The sequence below is a fragment of the Lagopus leucura genome, unplaced genomic scaffold (assembly GCF_019238085.1).
Source record: "Lagopus leucura isolate 7727_CA_CO unplaced genomic scaffold, USGS_WTPT01 27-0_obj-0_obj, whole genome shotgun sequence".
Classification (NCBI taxonomy): Eukaryota; Metazoa; Chordata; class Aves; order Galliformes; family Phasianidae; genus Lagopus; species Lagopus leucura.
In genome coordinates, this window is record NW_024965978.1 from 89,748 (window position 1) to 117,375 (window position 27,628).

Here is a 27,628-nt window from a genome sequence, read left to right on the forward strand (position 1 = left end):
CTCAGAGGAGAAATAACAACAAGTAATTTGCATAGTGCGCTGCACTTTGCACAATGCAAAGCACTCCACGACTCATTTCAAAAACCTGTGAGGTGGGCAGCCACTGCTGCTACCAAAAACTAAGTGCCATCACTTCTGTGCACAACAGTGGAGCTCGCCTCTCATTCCATGCAGCCACACAAGTTAAGTCCTGCACCAAGACCACAGCATCACTGCTGAATGAAGCACAGACGCACTAAGATGCAGTGCAAAATGCCCTGCTGCCAGTCCCAGGTGCACGCTGTTCAGACTTGGAGACAAAGGCCCGTGCTCTGTGCCCATGCAAGAAACGCCCTGTGCCCACCACAAGACACTGGCAGGAGGGAACTGCTCTGATTTCAAGCTGCAGAGCTGCACGAAAGCAAAAGGAAACACATTCTCCTAGTACAGCAGAAATATGCAAGTGTGTGAGTCAGTAGTTCCAAAAATACATTTCATAAGCTGCAGAACAGATATGTATGTTGCCATGGCACTTAAGCAAAAATTAACAAGTCTCAAGCTTGTTTTGTGTATGAATCAAAATCCAAGCAATCGTAGTTTCCCCTCCACTCAGCTGCTTTATTGCTCGCATGCTAAGGTCAGTTTTGCCACTGATTTCATTTGTTTTCTTTGCAGATTCGGCTTTCAGAGCTGAAGGGCATTTAAAGGTGCAGAGAGGTGCTTAGAGGGATTTTCACAAGTGCCTTGATACCTGCCTCCCAGCAATGGTTTCTCACAATCCTATTAGGTACCTGCCTGCAAGGCCAGGCACCTGATGCCTGCACAAATCCTGCTGCTGGAGCGCGGTTCTGCACAGCCACGGCTCACGGGAGCTTTGCGCAGCCCGAGCAGGATGGGAGCAGCCCCAAACGCTTCGATTAAATTATCTCCTGCACACAAAGAGCAAGGTGCACTTAGGTGGGTGGCAACACAAGAAAAGAAAAAAAAAAAAAGGAAAGGAAAAAGAATAGAAAGCCACCAAACTAACACTAATGCAGGCTCTGGTTAAGCCTGGAGGTGTTCCAGCAGCGACATCCTCTGCTGCCGGCAGCAGGAACAATGTCTGGGCAGGACGGGGCAGGGCAGCACCCCAGCAATGGGCTGCAGATCCCGGCCCCCCTCGGTAGCCGACCTCCCCACCACTGGGAGAGGAGCAGAGAACTGCGGGTCCCCACGTGCTGCCCAAAGCACGTCCACCAAGACAGCACCCATCCACGGCACGCAGACACGAGTCTGTCGTTCCACACGGACCATTTCCAGACAGACGGGCACCTGCCTGCCCCAGCTGCACGCAGCCACTGGCAGGATGCTTCCCAAACCCAACCCTTCAAAAACTGGTCCAAAAAGCCTCTCTGCAAGATGTGCTTCTGCTGGCACTGGGGAGCCCATGCCCCAGAGCTGCTGCTGCTGCTGACGACCCCAGCGCTGCCCAGCAGTGCCTGGCAGCAACCCCACGGAAAGGAACCCAAACCAGTCCCACTGACACAGCTCACAGGAGGGCCTGCAGAGCTGCAGCCCAGCCTCACTGCACTGCATCGCCTTCCTGAGGACAAAATGCAGCGAGATCCCATGCTTAGTGCTCCCTTAACCATCCATCTGTGGCTGTTGATACGGAGTTAAATCTTCCCACAAACCAAAGTGGTGGAGCTCTCAATATGCAGCGTGCGGTTACACGAACACAAATACGCTCCCCATGGGAGTAAACTTAGCAGCCAAACTAAGGGAAGCATCCTTACTATGCAAAAGATAAAGGCACCTTTTGCATGTAGAGGGAAGCTACAGAAACTGAACTCCTCGCCGTCTTCTTTGAGCTCCGAAGGTTTCAAATGAAAGCAGAGAACCGGAGGGGTGGGTTTGTTTTTTTTTTATTATTATTTTTTGGCAAATGTTGAATAAAAAGTCTAGCAAAAGAATTTCAGAAATATGCAAATAATTTCTCAGCAATTCACTTGTTTTTTTGAAGACGTGTGTCACTACAATCATGCATCATAAATCAAAATTAGGTGAGAAAAATAATAAATTAGCAATTTTCAGAGACTTAATAATCTCGCCTTTATCATTCACTGCACCACAACAGCACCATTTTCACATTAACAGCCTTACTTTCAAAAATAGACATCGCACTATGATAACGTTTCATGCTTTCAGGGTGTTTGTTGTTTTTTTTTTCCTTTAAGGATGTCAAGGAACAACTCCCAGTGAGTGCTTGACAGGACAAGGGGGAATGGTTTTAAACTGAGAAGGGGAGGCTTAGGTTGGATATCTGGAGGAAGTTTTTCAGCCAAAGGGTGGTGAGGCACTGGCACAGGTTGCCCAAGGAGGCTGTGGATGCCCCATCCCTGCAGGCATTCAGGGCCAGGCTGGATGTGGCTCTGGGCAGCCTGGGCTGCTGTTGGCAACCTGCACACAGCAGGGGGTTGGGACTGGATGAGCACTGTGCTCCTTTGCAACCCAGGCCATTCTGTGATTCAATGATTCCATCCGTCAGAGCTGAGGAGGAAGGACGGGCAGCCCCAGCACCCGGCAGAGCTCCGAGCCCTTCCACCCAAACCATGGAGCGCACAGCTCTGTGCATTCACAACCAACCGCTCTGCAAACCACAACAGCTGCCCCTGTCTGCCAAAGGAGGAGGAAAAGGCTGCCCAGGAGATGCTACAAGGACCACACTGAATGCTTGTCAGGAGCAGCGAAGCCATGAGGCACTTTCACATTGACTCGGAATCCGTGCGTCCCTCAGCTTTACTCTTACTGACTTGCATTACATTCTCATGACAGTCCATGGCCATGAGATAAAGGTGTCTCAAGTCATAGTATCACTCCCTAAGCCCTGCACCCTGAGCTGGGTTTTGTACAGAGCATTCATCAGATTACACAAGGCTGGGATGAACATTTCATAAGCAGTAAAGGATGCACAATACCAGCCCCCTGTTTTCACCCTTCAGGAAGGGGCAGGCAGCAGCTCCACACTCTCCACACGCACCTTCCCCTTATTCCTGCCTCCTCTGGCTCCCACTGACCCCAAGCCCTGCACTCTCACCACGCAGGAGTGCTCCCTCTTCTCAGCTCAGTACTCCCAGCCTGGCACCACTTTGCTTGCCATGGCTCTGGACACCTGAGCAGCTCTGGAGGCAATGCATGGCGCATGGCGCTGCCCTGGATCCCCTTCCTTTGTTTTGCTCTGCTGAATGACAGTGGCTACAGTGGGTGTGTGAATTCCTTTCCGGAAGGGGACAGAAATCCAGCAGTCGGGTAAGGAAGTGAGATCACTGACGGCCACAAACGCGACTGCCATCGCCCAGAACGTCCCTCACGGTGGGACTTCAGCAATATTCAAAACTCAGCTTCTGCATAACAGCGCTCTCAATAATAAACCTATTTCTTCCCAGCAGCCCTTCCCCAGCTCCCCCTGTGCTACCCCATCTCCACTCTCCAACCCCCACGGCTTGATTTCTTTGCTCACTGTGACATCTGCCCACACTACCCCGCAATATCCTTGGGCGACGGAGCATGCCTCCTCACACATCCACAGCCCCAGTGCCGATGTAGCAGTACCCAAACAAACAAACAAGCCCTAATAACTCTCGGCGGGGGCACCCCGCTCTGCACCGCGGCTCCGTGCCACAGCCAGGTCTGCTGTCACGTGGGATCCTCCTCAATGCATAAAGGCTCCCTTGTTGAGCTAAGTTTGCTCGCGCCACAACCCCGGCCCCACATCTGGTGCTTGCAGTGACCAAAACATTCCTTGTTAGCGTCCCAGTAAATAAATTATTTTCTACAGAAACACTCCAGTGACTAAGATGAAAATAGTGTGGAAAAGGAAATGTGCCGGACCATTTATACTGTTTTTATACGTCGCTTAATGGGCAGAGAGCTGCTGAATACCAGGCTGCAGTTCAATTGAAGTGTTCCACTGTCATCACCACCAGCTGCAGAACCCCCGAGACTGAAACACAGCCCTCCCATTCAGCCTCATTTCAGCCATTGTTGCTTATAATATGATCTAAAGGAACATTTGCAGGGTTTCATAGAAAGTTTAAATGTTGTTTGATGAGAGCCATTAGATATTTAAATCGAAAATGAATGACACACAGTCGCAAGAGAAGCAATCACAGCACACCTAAAGTGGAGCAGTGACTGCACGACTACCGCTGCTCTCCTCCAGGCTCGTGCCAGCCACGGGCATGCAGCATCAGGGAGGCCAGGAGAACCTCAGGCCAACAGCAGCCCATGATGCAGGCGTTCTTCCTCCTGAGAACCAGCTCCACGCATCTAGAGCGCAACACGAGAAGGGAAATACCAGCCAGAGAGGCACTTCTCATTCTTTTTCAAAGTCACCCCACTGAAACCCAGCAGAAGACACACGTCCAAAGAACGAGCCCTCAGCTCAACACGCTGCCACCGTGGGCGCTCACCCTGCACCACTCCGCAGCCCAGCAGAAGATGGAGCAGCTCCATCCTTCCTCTCCCATTTCTGCCCTTCCCAAACCCAACCTACAATCCTTTCCTACTCTTCTAATGTGAACAATATTTCATAAACACTTTATTTTTTTAACCTCTTCCTTGTCATTTCTCTGCTACATCTTTACAGAAATAAGCCTCAAACAAGGTCCTGCTCCTTTTTTTACTTAATTTCTGCTCTTCTCTCCATTTCCACTCTCTCTTTGGGGGATTCAGAGAGGCTTTCTTGTTTTGGTTGCTGTTCTGTGTTTTTTTTTCCCCTCCTCATCAACCCATGAAGCCAGACCATCACACCGTCTCCAGCAATACCCACCCTTCTGGTCACGTCATCCATCTGACCTTCAGCCACGTCCCCATTCAGTTCCTTCCCTACCCAAAGACAAGGTTCATCATTCCTTGCTCCCTAGACCACCCACAACTGCATAACATCAGGCTCCTCCCTGCCCATCCTCTCTCTGCTTCCTTTCCATGCACTTCTGTGATGCCCAACCCTGGCTGGGTGCCTCCCTGGTTCTACACTGAATCACAGAATCACAGAATCACAGAATCACAGAATCACCCGGGTTGGAAGGGACCTCAAGGATCATGTAGTTCCAACCCCCCTGCCTAGCAGGGCCACACTGCACTCTGAAGCTCCTGGAAGGGCTCCTTCTCTTCCTTCTGGGCTTGGTCAGTTGCCGTGATGCAGCAGCTCAGATCATGTTACCATTAGGATTTTCCTTGCATCTAGACTTTTCTTGCATACAATTTGTCAAAACTTCCACTTTGCATTTTAACAACAATAAATCCCCTTAGCCAAAACAGGAAAAAAAAACGGGGAACCCAACTTTGATTCCGGGGAAATTCTGCCCACAACAGGTTGAGGGGAAGCAAACAATTACAAAAACGCAGCAAACGAGACTCTTCTCAGACGAACACATAAAAACAAAGGTATTTTTCCTTCCTGGTTGCTTCTGTCCAAATGTTTGAAGAAAATGTAACGAAGATAACAGCAATCTTGACAAACTTCGTGCTGAGGAGGAAGAGGATTTCCTTCGCACTCCTTGTCCTGCTCCTGCTCTCTGCCCTCCAGAGAGACAGTGCAGAGCTGGCCATGGACACACACATGTGCCCAACCACTCACACTCAGGGGACGTGTCCCCATGTCAGTGTCACACACGTGCCCAACCACTCACACTCAGGGGAAATGTCCCCACGTCGATGCACACTGCCTGGTGTAAGGTCCAGGGATTGGGTTGGAGCAGCAGTGCTGCTGGCACGGGGACAAGCCGACCCACATGGAAAAAGGATTTAAATCATTTTGGTTTCTGCTCAGGGCGACCGCTTGGAGAAAAGAAATAAAAAAAATTACCTGCTCTGAGCAGGGCCTTGGATGTTCATGGGTCACGAGAAACGCAACGCAATGGAGGAGCAGCAGGTTCTCAAAGGGATGCTCACAGCCTAACCAGGATGGAGAACTGCACGAAATTATCAAAGACCTACGTGGACAAAGAGTGAGAGCCCCACACTGGAAAGAACAAAGGAACCACATCTCCCCCCTACAGAAAGGTGCCCTCCTTACAGCTCAGCCTCTCTTGCAGGGTGCTGCCTGCCTCACGCCCTGCAGACAGGACAGCTGATTTCCTTCCGTTCACGATCAGATTGTAAGTAACAGAAGTACCATCCCATGAGTATTCCAAACCCCGACAAATACTTCCAGAGCCGACGTATGGGGCAGAACTGGGGCAGCTCACTTTCAAAATGCATTTCAAGCGCTACTCCATTTCAGCAAAGGAATTTGACATCGCGCTTCCGTCCTGGGAGCGCCCTCCCTTCCCTGCTTTGCTGAAGCTGAAGGAGGAATCCAGCCCACCGCCTCACCACACCTCGACCTCTTACAAAACCTCCTCCCTCCTGCAGAACAAGAGTACCTAAACCAGAGAATCAGAAGGATCTGTCTGCTTCAAACCCAGCAGCTCAAAGCCACGACTGGAACCACAAAGCGAAAGACTCAGTTAGGCCTTTTGGCACCTTCAGACAACCACCATAGGTGTCCCCTATCCCACCAGCAAGGTCCTTTCTGCTCTCTGCGTCGCTGTGTCCCTGTGTGCACTCGGAGCCAAAGCACAGGGGTCAGGCAGCGTCCTCACACAACCGCACACAGCATCCCGGCTTCCAAAAGACACCTTTTAAAAATAAAACCTCTGTTTTTTTCAGTGCCACTCTCTTGCCATTTGTAGTTAATTCAGGCCTCTCCAAGTTCTTCCCTGTGCATCACTCCACCGTAATTTTTATTACTATTTTTTTGAATCCCCTGAGATTCAGAACAGGGAAAACTAAAAAAAAAATAGAGAACCGGTTCATTCTCTACACTGCACAAAAAAGAGCAAAAAATAATCAGTACGATGTTCTCGAGACTTTCTTTTACCCCCTGCATAACAGCAAACAGCGTTTTCCTTCACTTTAAGCAAGTCTTCCACCTGACATTATCTCATTAAGTGTCGCTGGAGAAGAAAAACAACCCATTTGCAGGATAACATCCACTTAGGGCTAAGTCCCTTCCAGGCTTGAAATGAAAGTCACTATCCAAAGAAATACCCACATTTATCTTGCCCTTCCTGACACAAAAGGAAGTCCTGCAAGACCCGAGCTCCAAGTCCGCAGCCACAACGCTAGGAAACAATCCAGAAATTTCCACCTCAGTGCTGCCTGCGAGAGCGCGGCTTTGAAGGAAAGAGAAGAAACAACAGTCCGTGCAAGGGGAGCTGCTGCGGCAATTTGTCCATTCACAAAACAAAGGCAGAAGGCCCCAGCCCAGAGCTCAGCCCCTGACACAGCCCACACACACCGCCAGCCCCACAGCACCGCTGGACCCACGGCCCACGGGGCATCCCTCAGCAGCACATCCCAGGGACAGCCGTGCCATGGGCCATCCCTCAGCACACCTCCCATGGATGGCCATACCATAGGGCATCCCTCAGCACACCTCCCAGGGACGGCCGTGCCATAGGGCATCCCTCAGCACACCTCCCATGGATGGCCGTGCCATGGGGCATCCCTCAGCACACCTCCCAGGGACGGCCGTGCCATAGGGCATCCCTCAGCACACCTCCCATGGATGGCCATGCCATGGGGCATCCCTCAGCACACCTCCCAGGGACGGCCATGCCATAGGGCATCCCTCAGCACACCTCCCATGGACAGCCGTGCCATGGGGCATCCCTCAGCACACCTCCCAGGGACAGCCATGCCATAGGGCATCCCTCAGCACACCTCCCATGGACAGCCGTGCCATGGGGCATCCCTCAGCACACCTCCCATGGATGGCCATACCATGGGCCATCCCTCAGCACACCTCCCAGGGACGGCCATGCCATAGGGCATCCCTCAGCACACCTCCCAGGGATGGCCATACCATGGGCCATCCCTCAGCACACCTCCCATGGATGGCCATACCATGGGCCATCCCTCAGCACACCTCCCATGGATGGCCATGCCATAGGGCATCCCTCAGCACACCTCCCAGGGACGGCCGTGCCAGGGGGCATCCCTCAGCACACCTCCCAGAGACGGCCATGCCATCCTCAGCACACCTCCCAGGGACGGTCGTGTCATGGGGCATCCCTCAGCACACCTCCCAGGGATGGCCAAGGGGCAGCAAGAGGTGCATGGACCGCTCAGCCTCCCTGAACTCTGACAGCATCCATAGCCCCGCTGTGGCTGGAAGAGCTGGGTGAGCCCGGCCTGTTCAGGAAGTGATAGGAACCTACGTCTGCAGATAAATATTATGAAAGTTTGAAAATATTTTTCTTTCAACCAAAATAAAGCCTTGGTGGCCCCAGCACACCTGTAACTCAGGCGCTGTTCCCTGCAGCTGGCGATGGGAGCAGCTCCAGGGGCTCCGAACGTCCGGCACAGATCCAGGAGGACGCCGAGCCCGCCGAGACCCCCATGTGTGGGGCAGGAGGAGCCCGCACACCCCCGCATCACCAGCAAGGGGTGGACGTGGCTGCACTGCGAGGCACAGCCCCACCGCGCTGAGCGCCGGGACCCTGCTGGGTCCCACAGCCTTAAATGAAAATGGGATTTAATCTTGGACGTTTATATGAAAAAGGGCAAGTGAAAAAAAATCCTGGTGCTTTTAGTCCCTTTTCAATAAGTTATATCAAATAATGTCTTTTGCTAACTACATTAGAGAGCAATTATGACTTAATGGCTGTCTAAATCCATTATCAGTGTACATTTAACCTTTCAATATTTAAAGATAATATTTAATTTGGACAAATTAATGGACTGCCTGTGAGACCAAATATATCTATTTAGTCTTTCTGGTTTTCCATCAGTGATATTTCTCGTTAGATATCAACCTGTGCGACGAGCAAACGGCTGGAGCAGCTCCCTGTCTTCGTACCTGCAACGAGCGCTCGCAACTCGGCGCTAAAATGGCTGGGATGGAAAGCAAAATCCTGAAAAAACACCGCTTTTATCCGCTATCGCTACATCATTTCCATACCACTCCATACCACAGCTGCTTTTGATCCTGTAGAGAAAATACATTTCCACAATTGTCTGTGTTCTTAATTACCGCTACATTAATTTATTTTTTTTTTTGTACCGTTCCCATCTTTTAACCTCTGGCTTACAAAACTATCTCTGCACAGAGTTCCTATTTCCACGAAAATGAGCGCCGTGCTGCTCATGAACTGAAGACTCTCTCAGCACAAAATTCCTATTTCCAAATAACTTACACACGTCGGCCCCGGAAAACAAACAAGCAAACGAAGCCTGATTACCCAAAGACCAAAGGACTCATGAAAGACCCCGCTCCTTTCATATCACAGTTGCCATGGAGTCCTCCTGAAATTTCAAATTAAAATGTACACTTCCCAGCACCAATTCCCCTGCTCGTTCCAGTGACCAAAAACCACTCGTTATTTAGGATGGCAAATCAAAAGCGGTTTTAATCACCTTTATCCCACCTTCCTTTCAGATGGCTGAATCAACAGCCAGGTTTTCAGCTACGAAATTCATCTTCTCCCAACTCACAGATAACATCGTGTGGAATTCTGATCGCTTGCTCGGACGACTAATTACACAGCAAGGAAAGCTTTAACTGTAAATATAAGGCACAGATACAGACATTTCAGTTCGAGGGATGCTGTGTTGAGGGACATGGTTTAGTGGGAGCTGTTGGGAATAGGTGAACGGTTGGACTGGATGACCTTTTAGGTCTTTTCCAACCTTGGTGATTCTATGATTCTATGAGGGGAAAAAAATCATCCTCATTTCAGAGGTACCGAGATTCGGTTTCAAAAAGGAGGGAAGAAGCAGGGAACACCTTAAAATACTTTCCTCCTCACCATGCAGCCGTCTAGGCATGATGCTCTGGTGATGTCATCCTCAGAGTCTCTCTGCTCTTAAATAAAAAGGTGATAACATTCAGAGTTTGCACTATTTAAATAAACACAGGCAAACTATTGCACTTTACCAATGCAAGCCTGTAAGTGACTGCAAATGCATTATCATGTCAAAACCTGGTGGAGCTCCAGAACTAGGTTGACATCTTATTCACATATTGAAAGGTTAGAGGTGTTCCTCTGCGAATAAGGCACTTTAAATATAGTTTGACTTTGCACATTGTGCACGCTTATGATTCCGTCGTGCTGCTTATCGGCTTCCGTGACAAAATGCAGAAAAGTTTTTCAGTTGCATGAGTCTGGCAGGCATCCACTGACTTTAGTAAGGCTACAGCCAATGCAAGCCACTGCACACAAGGAGAAGCCAGGCTGACAACACACAGCAAACGGAGCGATCCCTCCTCCTAGCAAAGCCAGCGGGGCCTTTCCTCGAGTAGGAATCCTTCGGATTTGGACAAGAGTTTAAGAAAAATCCCGTGCAGATTACATCTTGACCCTGAGCAGTAAAGAGGGCTTAACAGCAGCAGAGCTGCTTACGCCACCGCTTGCACCCTGCAGCGCACAGTGCTGACTCGTAGCCCAGCATCGCGTGCTGCGGGGAGCGCGGCTGCAGCGGGTCGGCATGGCAGCCCCAACCAGGAGGCAGGACTCACCTGTTTCAGCCGTAATAACAGAACGGGTTCTGGTGTCTGCAGATAGGGCTCCCTTACGAGCCTGCAGGTTAGGCAAGCAAGTTAGCTTACTTTAGCAACAAGCTCCTGAAAACAAGCAGCAGAAACCTGCTGCACACACGCACGTGGTGTCTATGAGCACTAGGAATCTGCACAAAGGTGCTCCACCCTTCTGCTACAACCTAAGGGAAAGCAGAAGCATTTCATTCACAAGCTGCACGGGAGGGTTTTCCTCACCCAAAAAAGTGTAGAACCCAGAGCTTTGAGAGAATAAAAGCAGGAACGCACGGCACACCAGCCCCCAACTGTTTCCTTTCAAAGCATGGAAACCCGCCGTTCACCCCTTCTTACCTCCAAGAGCCCGCGGCTCCCTCCATACCCAGATCCCAGCACCCATGCTCACCCGCACAGAGCCCACCCACAAGGCACGTTCCTGCACGGCTCGCTGGGAGGGGACAGATGGAGATGGAACACGCCATCAAAGTGCTGGAACAGGCACCAGCGAATGTATACTGGCCACGATGAGATTTTGTCAAAACACTACAATAAGACTTCTGGCCATCAGGGCTGAGATGCTGGAATGCTATTCCAAGACAACTTTTGGATCAAAAACCCCACACATTTTAAGACGAGAGTAAGGCAGTCCAAGCAGCACCAGGCACCTGGAACTGCTAATCCTAAACCTCCCTTCCAGGACCGGCTTCCTTTTAGACATGCTAATAAATGGCACTGATGCACAGCCCTGTGTCTGCAAACACAAAAGAAATAGTCCGCAACGCAAGTCTCTCAAGATAAAGATCAATGGCTGGCAACCAAAGACCGCGGGATGGTGAAGCGTGAGTGGCCAACCTGCTACCTGAAGGGGAACGGCTCAAGAATGCGGGCTTGCTCCTTTTTAAGAAATCCATCAGTTAAGGAAGCGTACTTTTTTTGTGCTGTCACTTGTGAGACGCAACAGGAATCCCAGCTGTTCATGGATCTTACGCTACAGTACCTGACAGCTCACATGGAAAACACAGAACACAAGGGGACGGTATGCAACGGCATGTAAAAGAGTACAATTCCCTTCCAGCCCTCCTGCCGGAGTTTGGTTTGAACCAAGCACCAACCACACACCATCAGCGTGACCACCGCTAACACTCTGGAGATAGAAACACAAACATGTATGCAACACTTGGTTTTGTCCACTAAGGATATTGAAAATAATCCGCTGAAACGCTCCCGAGAGAAGAAAGGAGATAACGCGTAGGCAAGAACGGCTTTGAATTCATTGCGAAGTGTTGTCCTCAAGCAAAGAAATTGTTCTGGTTCAGAATCTGCACTTCTTCCCAGGAAATACACGTTTTCCTCCCTCTCTGACACTGGCACACAACCCCTGGGGCTGCAGGAGTCCATCTGACCACAGCCCCCAGCCGCCCCAGTCCTGCTTGGGTCCCTGAAGCCCCCACAGAGCCCTCCCCGCCCCACAGGATGGCCATCTCCAACCAGAGGAGCCCTGCTCGCTCTGAACCACGTCCTCAGGCTTCCTCGGCGCAACGGGAATAGGTACCCCACTCAATGGGGAGACTAATTCTGCCCGCATCGAAACATCTGCTGACGACTACAGAGCAGACAGAGAAGCTCTATTGCATAGGGAGTTAACTTCAAGCCCTAGGGACAAGCAGAAGACCTTGACCTGCACAGCAGACATGCCACCGGGTCCCTCCCCACGGGAAGTTTGTCTCCAGCTCAGCTCTTTCCAGGGAAAAATACCACCGAGGCTCAGTCAAAAGGGAATTACTGGTAAGCTTCTTAGGTGCAAGCTCCGAGCCAAAATTAATCTTGAGACAATTAGATTCAGCTCTATTCAGCAGAAGACAGTTAAGCCCAAAGCTGTAGAACCCAACACCAGTGAAAATGAGCTTTGCGGCTCGGTGCAGCCAGGGGAAGCGGCTGAGCGGAGCTTCGCGGAGAGGCAGCGCACCGGAGCTGGACGCTGGTAGGACCAAGGCTACGTGGAGGCCCTCTGGCAACCACCAGGATGAGAGAAAAACAAACAAACATTGTTATGCCTTTGCAAACCTTATTAATTTCAGAAATTACAACCTCTGAAACCAACGCCAACAATTAGGAATCAGAGATTGTCCTCTTGCTGTCATCTTAAAAGCTAAAGAGGACTGCATCTACGGACCTGAAAGAAGATAATTGTTGGTTAGACTTCTGTTTGTGACCATCAGAAATGTTACCTTAATTTGGCCTTAATGACCTATAATCTCTTTTAGCATATGGCTTTTAGAATGGTTATTATTCAGCTTGATCTATGGCTATAATGGAGCAGAACAGAACTGTGGGTATAATTAAAATAAGTTCCTGTAAAAGTGGAATATGTAGTACATTGCTAATGTGTAAATGACTAAATAACTTAATTAGGTGAAATGAAGTGCACTTATAACCACAGATGCTTAAGCCGAATCATAATAATGTTGTGTATGTGAATATATTTTTTTAAATATGTTTGTAACCCAAACAGTAGGACAAGGAAACACAAAGCATACACCAGCTATAAGAGTGGCAGCGTTGGCTTTTTTTTTCTTAAAGGGAAGCTTTCTTTACAAACTAATGTGATGCCAGTGGAGAAATAATGCTTTTACATCACTTCAAAACACTGACAGGAAACAACTTATCTACAGGTCGCTCCTGTCCCAACAAACAGCAAAATCTACAGCAGAGCACCTAATAAAATAATTCTCCTGGGCAAGACTAAAAGAGCAAACAAATAAACCGAGCTCTCCTTTTCCAGGCCCACCAGTTTGGATCACGCCTTTCCGCTCCCGTGCCCATCTCCTTCATGATCATGAGTGTGTAGGGCAATGAAATGTACAAATCCGCAGAGCACGGCAGACAAAGAGCCCCTCTCACACAGAAGTCAGCAGGAAAATTCCCACTGCTTTCAACATCCCAAAGACTGGGTTCCAGCTCAGGGGGAGAAGCACATAAAGTGCACTTGACGATTCAAAACATGGGCCTGATCTTGACAGTCTTCCATCTGAGACTGTCAAACTGAATACGAGCAGCTCTAAAAATCACTTACAGCACTTGTACTCATTGATTCATCCATATTCATTCTTCCTCTCTCACTGAATCCTTACTGTAGGTGAATGTAACATAACCATGAGCATGATGAGGAGATGAATAAGACAAATTATTGAATGTGCTCTTGAAGGAGGCTTCAGCCAAATAAGCAACCAGGAAATGCGTACTTTAATTTCACAATGAAAGATGAACAGGATGAGGACGGGGCGGTATCTTCGCGAGGAAAGAGCTGGCACGTCTTCCTCCCAGAAAGGAAGGATGCTCCCCAGCCAAAGTGGAGATATTTCAGACTGCAGCCTATGAGATTCCCAGAACGCTGGGATAACACAGCACAGCTCCAGGGGGGCTGGCAGAATCACGCTGAGTTATCCCAGTTGTGGAGCCGGCAGGTTACATAAATCCCCCACCCCTTCCTTCTGCACGCTATCTATTATGTCCCCATTACCCAAAAGAGAGGGGAGGTTACCAAGACGCTGTGGCTAGATCACGTTCCCCCATCGGCTGTTTCAACTTTCTCACATTCATTGATTAGCTGCTTCTGATAAGAAGTGCAACACACGCAGGATTTCAGAGGGGGTCCGACTCAAGAGGTGTGAACACGACCCCCAGAAAAGCCGTTCCAGCAGAGCTCAGAGCTCAGGCAGCAGCGGCCAGCAGTTCTGGCCATGTGCTGCAAGGAACTTTCCCAGTTCCACCAATCGCTATAAGAGATGCTCCTCCTTGAAGTCCTCTCGGGAAACTGATTAAATTAGAAAAAGATCAAAACCCTTTTCAGCCTGAAAATAATTTGAAATCGCTACAATGAATGCGGGAGAGCAGAACAGCTCTCGTATGTAAGCAAACCCACTTTAAGGCAAAACTTGGACTGAATCAAAAGTCTTGGAACGACAATTTGGAAGCTGCTGCTATTAGTCACCGAGCTGGAATAAAATCAAAAGATGCTTCTAATGGGGATGCACACCCATGGCCTGCCACTGGGAACGGCCTCACAGGGAGGGGAGGCAACTCGAAGGACATGCAGACAGAACAGATGAAACGGCAGCGCAGGGACACCTCCCCAGAGCTGCACTCCGAGGAGCTCCCACCTCAGCCCCATCCTTAGGAAATGCATCCAGTGCAACTGGGGCCCGCAGAACCTCCAGAGCACACAGCACAAACGCGGTGGCATCTTTAATAAATACAATAAATACGCAAGCAATCAAGTAGAACAGCGCAGCTTTCCAGTCTACGTGATGCGGGCTCTCGATGCTTCAGAGCAAAGGATTTTGTGTTCAAAAAAAAAAAAACAACCAACCAAAAAAATAAGGATTCAAACAGACCCAGGCAATCTTCAAGATTGGTTCCATCTCATTCAAGCCCAGCCGTCTACAAAGCAGGTGTACGGCCACCAAGCTCTCCTTAGCCATGATGGAGAGTGCTTGCAGCAGTCATCCACCCTAAGCCAGCGCCTTAAAGAGGCCACACAAAGTTTATTTTTTCCAGCCGCAGGGATAGAACTGAGCTGAATAGGAAAAAAACAACTTTATATTAAAGAGAATAAAGCTGCTTCTTTTATAATCCCACACTTTCTATTTAAGCTCTTTCCATTTTGGATTAAGAAAATAACAATTCTCCATTACGCATGGCATTAGATGCTGCCCTGTTTTCCAACAAATCTCAATTTTGCGCAATGGAAATGAGGGGGAAGATTTTTTACATTTAAGAATGCGTTAAAACCCAGATACGAATTTCCCAAAGGTTAAAATGTCGTATTCTTGGTACAACGAATGCTGCCCTCTCCTAATGCTGAGATAATGTGGGCACTGTAATGCAAACACTAATCACAGAATCACAGACTCGCAGAAAGGCTTAAGTTGGAAAGGACCCTGATGATCATCTACATCAAATCTCCCTGCCACAGACAGGGCTGTCACCTCGTTTTCCAGTTAAGGCTCAGATTACAGCGATATCAATTCCTTCCTCCACTCCCATGTCTTCACTTCCAAACTGGAAATAGATCACTTCGTCCGAGCCGTAAGCAGGGAAACGCTGGGATAAAAGGGGAGGACGTGGGAACACAGGCTCCAGTGGCTGTCCAGACAGAGCCACACCACGACGTGGCCCAACGGAGTTCATGTTCTGGACTTTGGAGAATCTTCATGTCTGGAGAAGTGTTCCCCTGACGACCCATTTCAGGCTCAAAAGCGCAATGGAAGAGCTCTCTATTCTGGATTTGTGCTGCAAGAAGACTAAATCTTGCCCTACAGTACTCAGATAATGAAGGTTTAATGAACTGCAGCGCTTTTCCTGTCCTACAGAGCTCGCATTCACAAGTCCGAGGAAAGATTAGAAGCAAGCCAGCAACAAGGAAGAAAGACAGATGACAAAATGCCACACATCTGGGCGCTGGGCTGCACAGAGAGGTGAGGTGACGGCAGTGCTGACCCTGTCCTGCTGCAATAACCTGAGCTCTGCCCCAGGCCGGGTGTTTGCTGTCTGCTGATCCATGACCCTGCCCCGCTAACCCCTAGCTGGGTACCAGCGTATCTGCAGCATCACGGACGCTGCAGTCGCAGGCAGGCAGATGCCAAGGAGCATCAGCACTGCCCAAAGCACTGAACCAAACCTCGCCACGAGCACGAATCCAAAGCACCTTCACCACTGCAATGCCATCAGAGCCAATTAGCCGACTGGGTTAAAAGGCAGATAAAAAGAGAAAACTAGGAGAGGGGGAAAGACAACCTCCATTAGTTAATAAGCAAGCTCATAAATTAAGTGCTCCGATTCCTGATGTTTATAAAATATCTAATTTCAGAAACATGAATTTTCCTTGTTTTTACAAGAAGGCACAGTAAGTAAATTCTTCCTATGTAAGTAAATCTTTCCAAAGAATATTAAGCCAACAAAGCGATTCAATGCAGAAAACAGAAGTTAAGAAAAGCATTTGCTAACAACTCCGATCCTGAAGAATAACAACCATGTCTCTAATCATGACTTCACACACAATACTGAAGGACGGTATCAAGCAAGATACTATGCCATAAAGGTGGCTAAGGAGGGCCCAAACGAGGGAAAAGAGCAAAAGTGATCCAAAAAAACAAGAGCAGAGGGCTGAGCAGCAAACCTGCACCCACGCTGTGCAAGCAGGATGACAAACAACGTGCCGGACAGGAATGGCACACCCGAAATCACACAGCGCAGAAAAAATCAGGAAAAAGCATTCTGCAAATCCTTGCTCCCGCTGCCCCTTCACATCTCAGCCACAAACAGATGGCATGGAAAAAGCACCCCGGGTCTGAAAAACCAAACAACGTTTTGAAGTCAGATGCAGTCGAACAAGTGGATTTGGTGCAGCACTGCATGGAGCGCTCACAGCCTCGGCTCCACGGCACTGTGAAGGCTGCACCAGCATGCTCTGAGTTTCAGGTGGATGGGATCCATGCTATGCTATGTGAGGTGGTCTGCCAGAGGTTCTGCAGCCCTGGAGGTTATGCTGGATTAGCAGGGAGGGCAAAGGGCAGGCTGCTCTCACAGGTCAGAAACCAACCAGCAACTGATGCCACTTGCTCCAACCACTCAAACTACCTCGCTGCCGCCCTTCTCCCCAAACATCCGCTGCATGAAATCAGTTATGAAGCCGAATGGAGCTCAGGGTTAAGAATAAGGAGTGCTTATCCCCAGAGCAGCACCAGGGCACCAAGCACCTGCTGCGACTGTCAGGGTCAACACGGCGCACTGCCCCAGTAATTACAGACACAGACCTAGGAAGAGCCAGAAACAATGCAACATGGCAGCACTTCAGCCCGCCAGACCTCGGGAGCTGCACCCCGCGAGCACACAGCAGAGCAGGGAGGAGCACTGAGGTTTTGTTGTGTTTGCTGCCAGGCTGAAGGCTCCCACGGCCGCATTCAGCCCAGCGCCGTGCCCGGAGCCAAGTCCCCAACTTATCAGAGAGGTTTGTAATGGAAATGCTGACAGCCCCTTCAGTCTAGTGGCACTGGCAGGTGCTCCCACAATGCAGGACATAATTCAATAAGGCTTTTGGCTGACGTCACGAAGCACAGAACAACTCAAATGCTTTATGAACAGCACCAGAACCCCTGAGATTCAATTACGGTGCTGATATTCGATCAGGAGTCGTATTTAGCTGTTTTTAATACAACAAAACCTTTGTACGGGTTATTTATCAAATAGGTTCATCATATTTAAATGTACAGTCAGAGGGAAGAGTGCACCGCGTCGCGTTAATCTGACGAGCCCAAATCCTTAGGAACAAGACAAGCTTTTATTCAGGAAAACCAGCACTGGGATTTACACAGGAGTCTGATTTTTGTATGCTACACAGCAAGAAGAACTCACTGAGAACTAAAACCCTGTCCTCCTATGGACTACACACATGAATTAAGTCAGTGATTTCCTTATTTTCCATCACCCACCCCACCCCCCAGATTTCTGGACCCTTAAAATTATCCCAGTGAACATCCAGACTGCTTCGCAATGAATGTAAACTATAAAAGGGTTTTGCATTCTGTTTTGTTTTTTTAAAGTAAACTTTACCGAAACCCTTACAAACAGCCCGCGGCCCTGAAAGGATCCACAACATCAGTAAGAGCCCACGGGCAGAGCCTCTCCATGCACAGGAGCAGAAGCACCCGGAGACCCTTCCACCAGGTGGAAAGAAAATGTCTGTATTGGACAAACCAGCTCCAGGGGGATTAGGCAAATTTCACCAGCGTGCTCCAGAAATACAGCAGTGCCTGTGAAGTGCTGTTTCCAAAACAGATCGACACCCAGACAGACGACAATGGGTCGCAACTCATCAGCACTCCCAATAGCTGTCCTGAAATACCCCATCCCGACCGACCGACGCAGCAGCGCGGTGCCTCAGCAGCCGCATCGCACCGTGCAGGAGGTGCTTCCTCCCCACCTCGGGATCCAGGTGCTAAAGCCACCTCTACCCACACCTGGCTCGAAGAGCAGCATGCCAACACTAGTCTGCAGCTCGGCTGCTTCTCCTCACGTGGGCATGGCTCTGGGTAGCGGACCCAGACCCAAGCAGGGATCCAGGCACAAGCATCAGACCCAGGCTTGTCCGCAGGCAGGGCCATCACGCGAGTCTGGGAAGCTCTGGGCAGCACCAACAGGCCAGATCCCGTTGGATCCCACTCAGTGTCCTCCATGGGACAGCTGAACAGACCCCTCGGCCACACAGGCAGCACCGGCCGCAGGACAGCAGATCAGGAAGCCTGGTGGAGACTTCTACTTGGCCAACAACAGCATGGGGTAAATGTCATCAAATTAAATGACTCAAGGGCCGTAGCTGCCCTTATCCCTCTTGCCTTGTGAGGGACAAGAGGAACTCTGCCGGCTGCCTGCAGACAGCTTTACAGGCTTCAGGATAATAGACAGCCCCAGACTCACAGCATCCAAAATTATTCCCACTTCTGGAAATGTAATTGTTACCATTTTCCAGCCACGCTCTGACTGCATCCAGCTCTCCAGCACTACTTATCTGGGAGAATTTTGGAGCAAAGTCTTCAAAGCCCGAGAGACGCCAGCCCTGCTCTGTACTGAACGGTCACAGCTCTGCTGCCCCGGCTCGTGGGCACGGATCTGTGGGACAGCATGGCACCAAGCACTGTGGCCACAGCCCCAGGGCCACCGGCTCTGCTCCCTTCCGGGCCCTCCTGACACAACTTTCCAGCTACAAAATGTAGTTTACCATTAGAAGTAAATGTTTGATCTGTAAAGCTTACAGAATGGCTTTGTTTATCATAGCAGATGAAAGAAAAAAAAGGGAATAATTTTAAACTCGAAACAAAACTGTTTATATGACAGCTTTTAGTGCTCCATGATTCTGTGCATTTAAGAGAGATTCAAGCAATCAGCAGCATAAACTTTCATTACATAGTTCTATTATATATGTTTATGTGACTTGGTTGCTCGTCTGTTATTTAAGTGATCTCCTCGTTACAGCAGTGGGGCAGAAGTATTTGCTGATCTTGTCAAAAAGCATCAGGCAGTTCACTGGCAGCGCCCTGCGATCCCAGAACAAGTGAGCTTAAACCCTTCTGGAGGTAAATCCAAAATGAAAAGGGATTCTAAATCCAGCAATTGTAGAATTACGAGGGGAGGGAAATGATATTAATTTTTAAAAACTTACACATTCCTTCCGCAGTAGCCAAAAAATGAGTGCAAGCGGTTAAAGACGAAAATGTGTAACCTGGTGCTCAGCAGCCACAAAGGCTGACCATTATTTATGCCTATTTCATGTTCCCTGGGAATTCGGTCAATGGAAGCTGCTTTTGCCTACAAGAATCAATGTGGATCTGGGAGCGGAGAGAGCGCGGATCTCATGGGAAGAAGCCAACCTTCACTTCACGCCGCCCGGTGCCCCTCTTTTCTGCACCCTTCCTGAGCACACCGCACCAGCTCTGCACAGCTCCCCGAGCCCTGGGCAGCCCCCACCTCCCCATCCACCATACACACCTCCCCCATGGAGAACTCCTACCCGCGGCACCATCCCCAGTACCACCAGTGACTGCAGACCTGGGCTGCGGCACGCACCAGCATCTCCTCCAGGTGACATTTGGCTGGGTCTGGCCCCCGAGCCATCCAGCCTCTCAGACAGCTAATGTGTGTGTTTCTGAATTATTAAATGTATTCGGGAGCCCTGACAAGGTAGATATACAGCGATGATGACAAAAAGCATTTCTAAAAGAGCTGCAGCAGCCGGGAGGCACGGCTGAGCTGCCTCTCACTGATCGCGCCCCACACAGCCCTTTTGTGGACATCAGCTCAGGCCCTCTGCCATCAACCAGGGCTACTTCTCAGAAAGGAGAGGGAGTTCTCCCTGCGCTTTTCAGTCGCCAAGGTGAGAGCTTAACCTCCAGCTTCGGAAGGAAGTCGCCCGCCTGCTGGGGAGTGCCCTGGGATGCTCCCGCGGGATGCGCCCCGGGTGGGACTCAGACAGCAGGAACCTCTCCCCTGCAGCGCTCAACTCCTCCAAGCGGGCTCAGCAGAGCTGGACAACACCTCTGTAAGCAAAGATTCAGCTCCTGCAGATTGGCACGGCAGCGTGAGGCCGGCCCTGCAGCGCAGTCCCATCCTGCCCGCTTGCAGGGAGCAACCTGAGCGGCCGGAGCTGGGAGGCGGGGAGCATCCCTCTGCTTAATCACCATCAGAGGACATGGGGGTGGGAAGCATGGCTGGTCTTTGTGTACCCCAGCTACATCCTGAAGGAGCAGCGTCTGTGGGGCTGCAGTCGGGGTTTTGGTGCTGCACTGAGCAAACCACCCTTCAGCCACGCACACGAGCACCATCACTACATCCCTGTGCTGCTTCTCCTTCCTTGTTAAAAAGTACCGATGATAAGCTAAAAATTCCTTTTCACATTTTCAACTGCGATCCCAAAACGCCACCCGTGAGACAAAAGCACTCTTCCAAAAATCCCACCGCACTGCTCCTGCTGGCACCACGGACCCGTGCATCACACCAAGGTGTGCCCAGGCTGGCCACTCGATATCCAAACACTGCGTCTCCAGATGGAGGTTACACTGAATCAGTTCTGATAAGCAACTGATCATGGCGAAATGATGCCTCCTACCCTGCAGCCACAGCCCGAAAAATGTCATGCTGCTGCTTCCTTACACTATTTTCCTGTCATTTGCTCACAGGCACACAAAAAGTTATTTAAAAACAAACAAGCAAACAAACAAACAACAAAAAAAAACCAACAACTTCAAAACCGAGCAGAATTTGTGATTCCCTCATTTAGGGTATATTAATTTGTAATTGCTGTTATTCTAATGCAGGACAAGCCTTAATCAAACTAATGGCGAAATTAAAAGCAAGTCTTTAAATCCTTTAAACTGACTTAGCCGAGCGCAGCGGTGTCTGTGCTAGAAGGATTTTCTGTGCTGCAGGAGAGGCCCATCAGCCCAATTCGGGCACTCTAATGCTGCTCCCCCCCACGCAGCGCTCAAACACACACAGAGTGGGCATCTACAGCAGATGCTACAAAACTTAGGTAAAATGCAAGACTTAAAATAGCAGAGGCAAGAATTGAGCCCGATGGGGAAGATGTGGGCTTTGATTAACAGTTCAAAAACCGAAATATGCCAAACGTGACAGACCGAGCGAATTCCCAGCGCCGCAATTGCTGCAAATCTGCTTCGAAACCCACCCTGCAAATCCAGCAGCAGCGATGGCCGCGCTCAGCGATCACAAGTGTGGCACACACTGAGCTCACGGCTGATGCCTGCACCGTGGAAGCCGAACTATGCCAAAAATTTTAGGAAAGTTCATTTTATTTTAGCAACTGCCCTAACAACAACAACAACAACAACACAAACAGCAAACCTCGCTTCCTTCTATGGGGCGAGCGTTGCTCAGCTGAAGTCGCAGGTATTAAATCGCTTAACAAACGCCATATAAATCTGAGCTAACTCCAGGGGAGCTTTCTCCAAAATCAGTGCAGCCCTCAGCAGCTCCCCTGGTCAGGTCAGAGTCCCTCAGCCAGCATGGCTGAACTGTTTTAGTGCTCTCTGCTGAACACCTGCAAACATCAAACGAAAACTCCTGGTCCTTTGCTGGGTTGACAAAAGCCTTTCATGTGAAAAATGCTCCATGGGAATGTCACGGCTGTGGCTCAGGTTACATTCCTTTCTCCCGCACAGCCTTCACCATTTCTCAACATGGTAAGAAGCCATATTTGTGAAATTAAAGATTAAAAGGAAACGTGGCTTTACTTTATTTCCATTCACACGTTACAAATCACAATGGAGCATCATATACGAGACGTGTAAAAAAGCCATCAGGATGACTTTAAGCATGAAATACTACCACGCTTCCTAAACTACACTTAGTTTCACTTCGCTGCTTGGGATTACTTTTCTTTGGGGCCTTTTTTTATTTTCTAGTAAGAGAAGTTTCAGCTCCACGCAGAGGAACGACACCCGTGGTTCCCCCTCGCACCAAACCGTGGATGTTGGCAGAGGAACAGCAGCTTCCCTGCTACGGGAAGCTGAGGCTGCAGGAGGGCATCAGCCCAGCAGGAAGGACGCGCTGCACGCCGGCTGCTGGACCTCGGCGTTAGCAGGACGCAGATCCAGCACAACAACCTGCACGCACGCACTGTGAAGCTCCCTTCAAAGCTTCCCCGCAGCTCCACAGAACGCTGCCGGGTGTCCGCACGCAACCCCGCATTTCCCAAGCACTGCTCGCTGCAGGAGGCGGTCAGAGCACTTCCCAGCAGTGAGCCGTGCACCCAGACAGCTGCCAGCACAGCACACAGCCCTGCGGCCGCAGCCAGCGCCCATGCAGACGTGCATTCTCACAACTTTTTGGACACCGCTGCTCGCTCGCTACACCTCTCCGCACCTCACACCAAGCAGCAGAGGTCTGGGAAGTAAATCCAAGCCGATCTTCCCTTCCGAGAGCGTACCCTGCGCTGCACATCTTTGTGCAAGCAGTGTGCCAACGCACACAATGTGTCTCTACTGAGCCATCGCCCTGTGCCACCAGGCTGCTTGTGCGCACGCACAGCAGGATGCTGTGGGAGATCCCAGGTGCTGCCCGGGATGGGCCCTACCTTAACCTTACACACCTAACACATCATTTGTACCTGCTAAAGGATGTGCCAAGGTTACCTGAATGTTTTCAGGCTCAGAGACAACAAAGCAGCAGCAGCCCTCTGCTTCCCTCACTGCTCGGATTCGCTCTGCTGTGTTATTTCTGATCGCAATGCCCTCCCAGATGAGGTTTGCGGTGCATTTATTCAATAGAGCTGCCCAGTTAATTGCTGGTAGACCGAGTGTCGTCGCTGCACTGGCCGCTACCTACGTAAGCATGGCAAATTGATTCGTCTGGCACAAATACTTTTTGCTTCCCTCCAACGGAAACAAATAAAGGGAATATTATGTATTTGCTTAAATCAGGTATTTAAACTACGTTTAAATTCAGAGAGTGACAAAAAAATGGGATTAAAACGTTCAGCCTGTGTGACATGAGGCAAAACGCGTTTGGAAAGTTACTCAGACCTAACAACGTAATTCTCAAAATCACTACACTCGTAACAGTACCAAATCTGCAAAAATAAAGGATGGTATTTTGCAAGTCTGAGCAGAATAAAACGCGTAGAACGAATCCTTAATAACTGCAGGCGGCACTCGGTGCAGCATCCTACAAACGCACGCCGCAGACTCCTGTCAAATTTCAAAGTCTTTCTTCGTAAATAAAAAGTTAATTAACATCTCGGCGCCTCTCCTAACAACGGTTCTGAGCAGCGCACCGAAGAGGTTCCTTTAACTGAGCGCCAACTGCCAACGCCAGGCACGGAGCTGCACACAGTGACGTGTTCCTATCTGGGTACCCACGGGCGCCTTGCAGCGGGTCTCATCCAAACGCACCGTCTGATGAGAGCAGCTCCACTCCACCCGGCTCCGAGCCGCTCCGTGCGGCCGTCCTGCAGCTCCCAGCAGGGCCGGGGGCTGCGTCCTGCACCGAGCGCCGCACGCACCTCGCCCAGCTCCACAGCACAGCCAGGAGATTCCCAGCGCCTCGGCGCCTTCGCTAGCTTTACCTCTCATTCCTCAGGCGTTTAAAAGCCTCTGCGTAAAGCTACACTTGCCAGACAATTATTGCACACATATGTTCCGCCGCAACCAACTCCGCTATTTCTTTTGTCATCCAGCAGGACTCCTGCTTTACAGAAGGCAGAAGTTGCCCACAGAGCCCGGCTGCAGCCAAACAACCGCACACACAAACAAACCCTGGGCAGCGTCAGGGGCTCGCCAGAAGCGGGCGGATATTTGGAAAGAAAACGCCCTACTTTCCATCTTTCCATTCAGCAAGAAAAAAAAAAATCACCCTTTTCCAATGGCGAGGAGCACCGCCGCACCTTGAGAGCTCGGTGCCGGGGCTGCGTGCTCCATTCATTATTTAATCCCGGCAGCCTTCCTTATTTACCAAATTAATTCCCGTTCAAGATGCTTTGATTCTCGCTTCTCAAGTATAAAGTCAAGTGTAAAAGTATAAAAGCCCTCGAGGCTAAATTAAAAAAATAATAACAAAAAACTTAAACTACCCTCACCTTGAACAACGACACAGAGCAGGGATTTAAAAAAAAAAATCATAAATCAGTGCAAATGCTGCGAAAACGCCTTGTGGAAATAGCAATAATAATACTAAGAGTAACGGTAGGAAGAATTCCACTCCGTTCGTAATGGATGTGCGCCCCAGAAGAGATTACCACAACCACAACAAAGGTAATGCCTATGGATAAATAACAGAGCATCACAGCCGCGCGCTGAACAAAGCGGGTACGTACTTGAGCCAGTAAAATGTCCACTCGCCAAGGAAGTTGGTCCATTTTTCCCACTGCTCACGGGAGGTGAAAACATCTAAAGAAGAAAAAAAAAAAAAAAAAAAAAAACGACAAAAAAGCAACACAGAGACGTTACTACGGGAAAAGCACTGTCAGCCAAAGTTCCTCCGCTGCAAACTCTGCCCAGCCCTGGGGACAGCCCCACACGGAGCCCCCGGCTCCGCACCCCCAGCAGCACCCCGGGAAACGCAGCGCAGCCCCGCGCCCGGATCGCTCCCCCCAATCCTCGCTGGTTGAGGAAGGCGAAAAAAAAGTTTGTTGGGCAAAACCTTGGCCATAAAGGTAGCAGCGTCCATCCGCAGCCCGCTTTAGGGTTCTCCTGTCATCCGTGTGCCCAGATAATGACCGTGCAAAGTGCCACCTGCCCTAAATCCTCATTCCGTCTCTAAGAGGAGCGCAGTCTGAGCGCGCCGCTCCCTCTCCCTCTCTCTCTCACCCTCTCTCTCGCTTGCATTTATTTCGACCCTAATTGGTTTCTCTCTTCCTCGACGTGTCTGGTGGGTAACACGCACCTTCCCTGAGTCAGAGCCTGCAAAAAGCCTGGGAACAAATGGAAAAAGTGCACCGAGCGACGAGGGGGCTGCCGGGCTGCCTGAGGCTGCGCTTCCCGGCCCAACTTCCCAAAGCCATTCCTCCGGAGCGCAGCGCGGAGCGGCGGCCGCAGCCCCGGCCGGGAGGAGCCGCGCTCAGCTCAGCGCCACGCGCGCATCCCGCGGCCAACCCGCGGCCCCTGCGGGAAGGGGCGAGAGCTGGAAGGGAGGGACGGGCGGTGGGGGAAGGAAGAAGGGCCGGGGGGGGGCGGGCGGGCCCCCGGGGGGCCGGGTCGGAGCCCCCGAGCTCGGGGAAAAGGTGCCGGCGAGAAACTTTCAGCGGAGGCAGTCGCGGATTTTCCTCGCGCTTCCCACGTGCCGAAAATACCGAAGCCGGGGAAGAACCGAAAGCGGAATATCGGGATCTCATTAGGCAGCAATGAGTCCCCGCGACGTGCGATGGGAAGCGCTCGGCCGAGCGCCGGAGGTCGGCGCCGGGCAGCGGGGAGGAACGCTCCGCGATTTGGGGCGTCTCTTCTCGGTCGAAATCATTTTCGGCATCCGAGACGTTCCGAGCAGCCGCGCACACCGTCGCGCTTCCCATCGCAGACGAGAAAAACGCCTAATTCGGGTTTGGATTTTTTTTTTTTAAGCAGAAAGGTATTTACCGTGGCTGAAGCTGCCGATTAAAAATTACCCAATGCGCTCCGATCGCACTTCGGCTGGGTTTGGGTTGCCTTTTTTTTTTTTTTTTTTTAATTTTAAATATCAGCCAAGAGACCACGGGATGCAGTCCGCTGGGTTTTACAGCTGTTGTTAATTTCCACCGTTGTTTCTTACCGCACTGAAATCCAGTAAATCACTCAGTTCTTTGTCCGTCCCTAAGGCAGCCATTCGCTGTTGGTGATGCATTTTAGCAAAATCACACAAACCTAGAAACATGGAAACAACCGCAATCAGAAAGCCGGTCCCGAGCCCGCGGGAAGCAGCACAGTGGGGTCGGGAGGTCCGGATATGGGGGGAGGGGGGAAGAGGGGGGGAGAGAAGGGAGGGAAAAAAGATGGAGGGGCAGCAAAGCAACAACAAAAAGCGGTGGTGCGGTTCCAGAGAGCCGGGCACATCCACTCAGAGCCACGGGAGAGGAGGAGAGGAGGCGGCTGCGTGCCGCCCGAGCATCGCTGTGCAACAGGAGGTTCCCCAGCAGCCCGCAGCGCAACTCCGGCCGCACGGCTCCAACTTTTTCCCCTTTTCTCCCTTCTTCCGCGCAAAGCAGCGCCGGAAGGCGGGGAAGGAACGGAGCGAGCAAACAAGCCGGAGAGAAAAAAAAAAAAAAAAAAAAAAAAAAGAAAAGCAAGATGCAAAACGCAATAAAAATTACCAAAAAAAATAAAAGAGAGAGACGGAGAGACAGAAAAGTGTCGGGGCGCCGAGACGGCGCCGTGCCAGCCAGCCCCGATTCCCGACGAGCGCCGAGGACGGGGGGCACCGCGGCACCCACCGAGCGCGGAGGGCCCGGCCCGGCAGCCCCGGGGGGAGGGGAGGCGGGAAGGGAAGGCCGAGGGAAGGAGCCCCGCGCCGCGCCCCGCACCGCGCCGTACCCACCGCGCCGCGCCGCGGGGCCGAGCGGGGCCGCGCCGCCTCCGTACCGCGCTCATGGAGCCGCCGAGCGCCGCCCGCGCCGCGCGCCCGCCCGGAGCCCGCGTCCGAATTCCCCCATCTCGCGCACATCCACATGGCACAGCGCGGAGGGCAGAGCTGCACACACACACACGTGACGCGGACGCTTTGCCAAGAGGAACAATATTTTCCCCCTTCTATCCTCCACTCCCCTTTCCCCTTCTATTATCCTCTTCTTTTTTTTTTTATATTTTTTTTTTAATTCGTGACCCCCCCCCCCCCCCCCCAGCACTTTATTGCACGTTTTTTTGCACGGTTTTGGCCCGGCGAAACTTCCTCCTGCGGGAGGGCGCGGGGGCTCATTGTGCGGCCGCACAACGCGCGCTTTGCATGCGCGCCCCGCGCGAGTCGGGCCGGCGACACATTGGGATCGACCATTCTAAAAAGCCAAAAAATAAAAAAAAAAAAATTAAAAAATAAAAAATTTTAAAAAAAATTTAA

General features: G+C 50.8%; 1 protein-coding gene across 1 annotated transcript in view; it reads right to left on the bottom strand.

The window, feature by feature from the left end:
• Positions 1-27,323, bottom strand: part of LOC122192360 (transcription factor 4-like) — a 116,270-nt gene extending 88,947 nt beyond the window's left edge. Inside the window, exons 1-3 of the mRNA XM_042892894.1 lie at positions 27,157-27,323; positions 26,351-26,442; positions 24,924-24,996 (exon numbers count right to left, since the gene is read on the bottom strand). Coding sequence (XP_042748828.1) covers positions 24,924-24,996; positions 26,351-26,442; positions 27,157-27,244 — 253 coding nt within the window. The 5' untranslated portion in view covers positions 27,245-27,323. The remainder of the gene's footprint in view (positions 1-24,923; positions 24,997-26,350; positions 26,443-27,156) is intronic.
• Between the last annotated feature and the right edge of the window lie 305 nt (positions 27,324-27,628).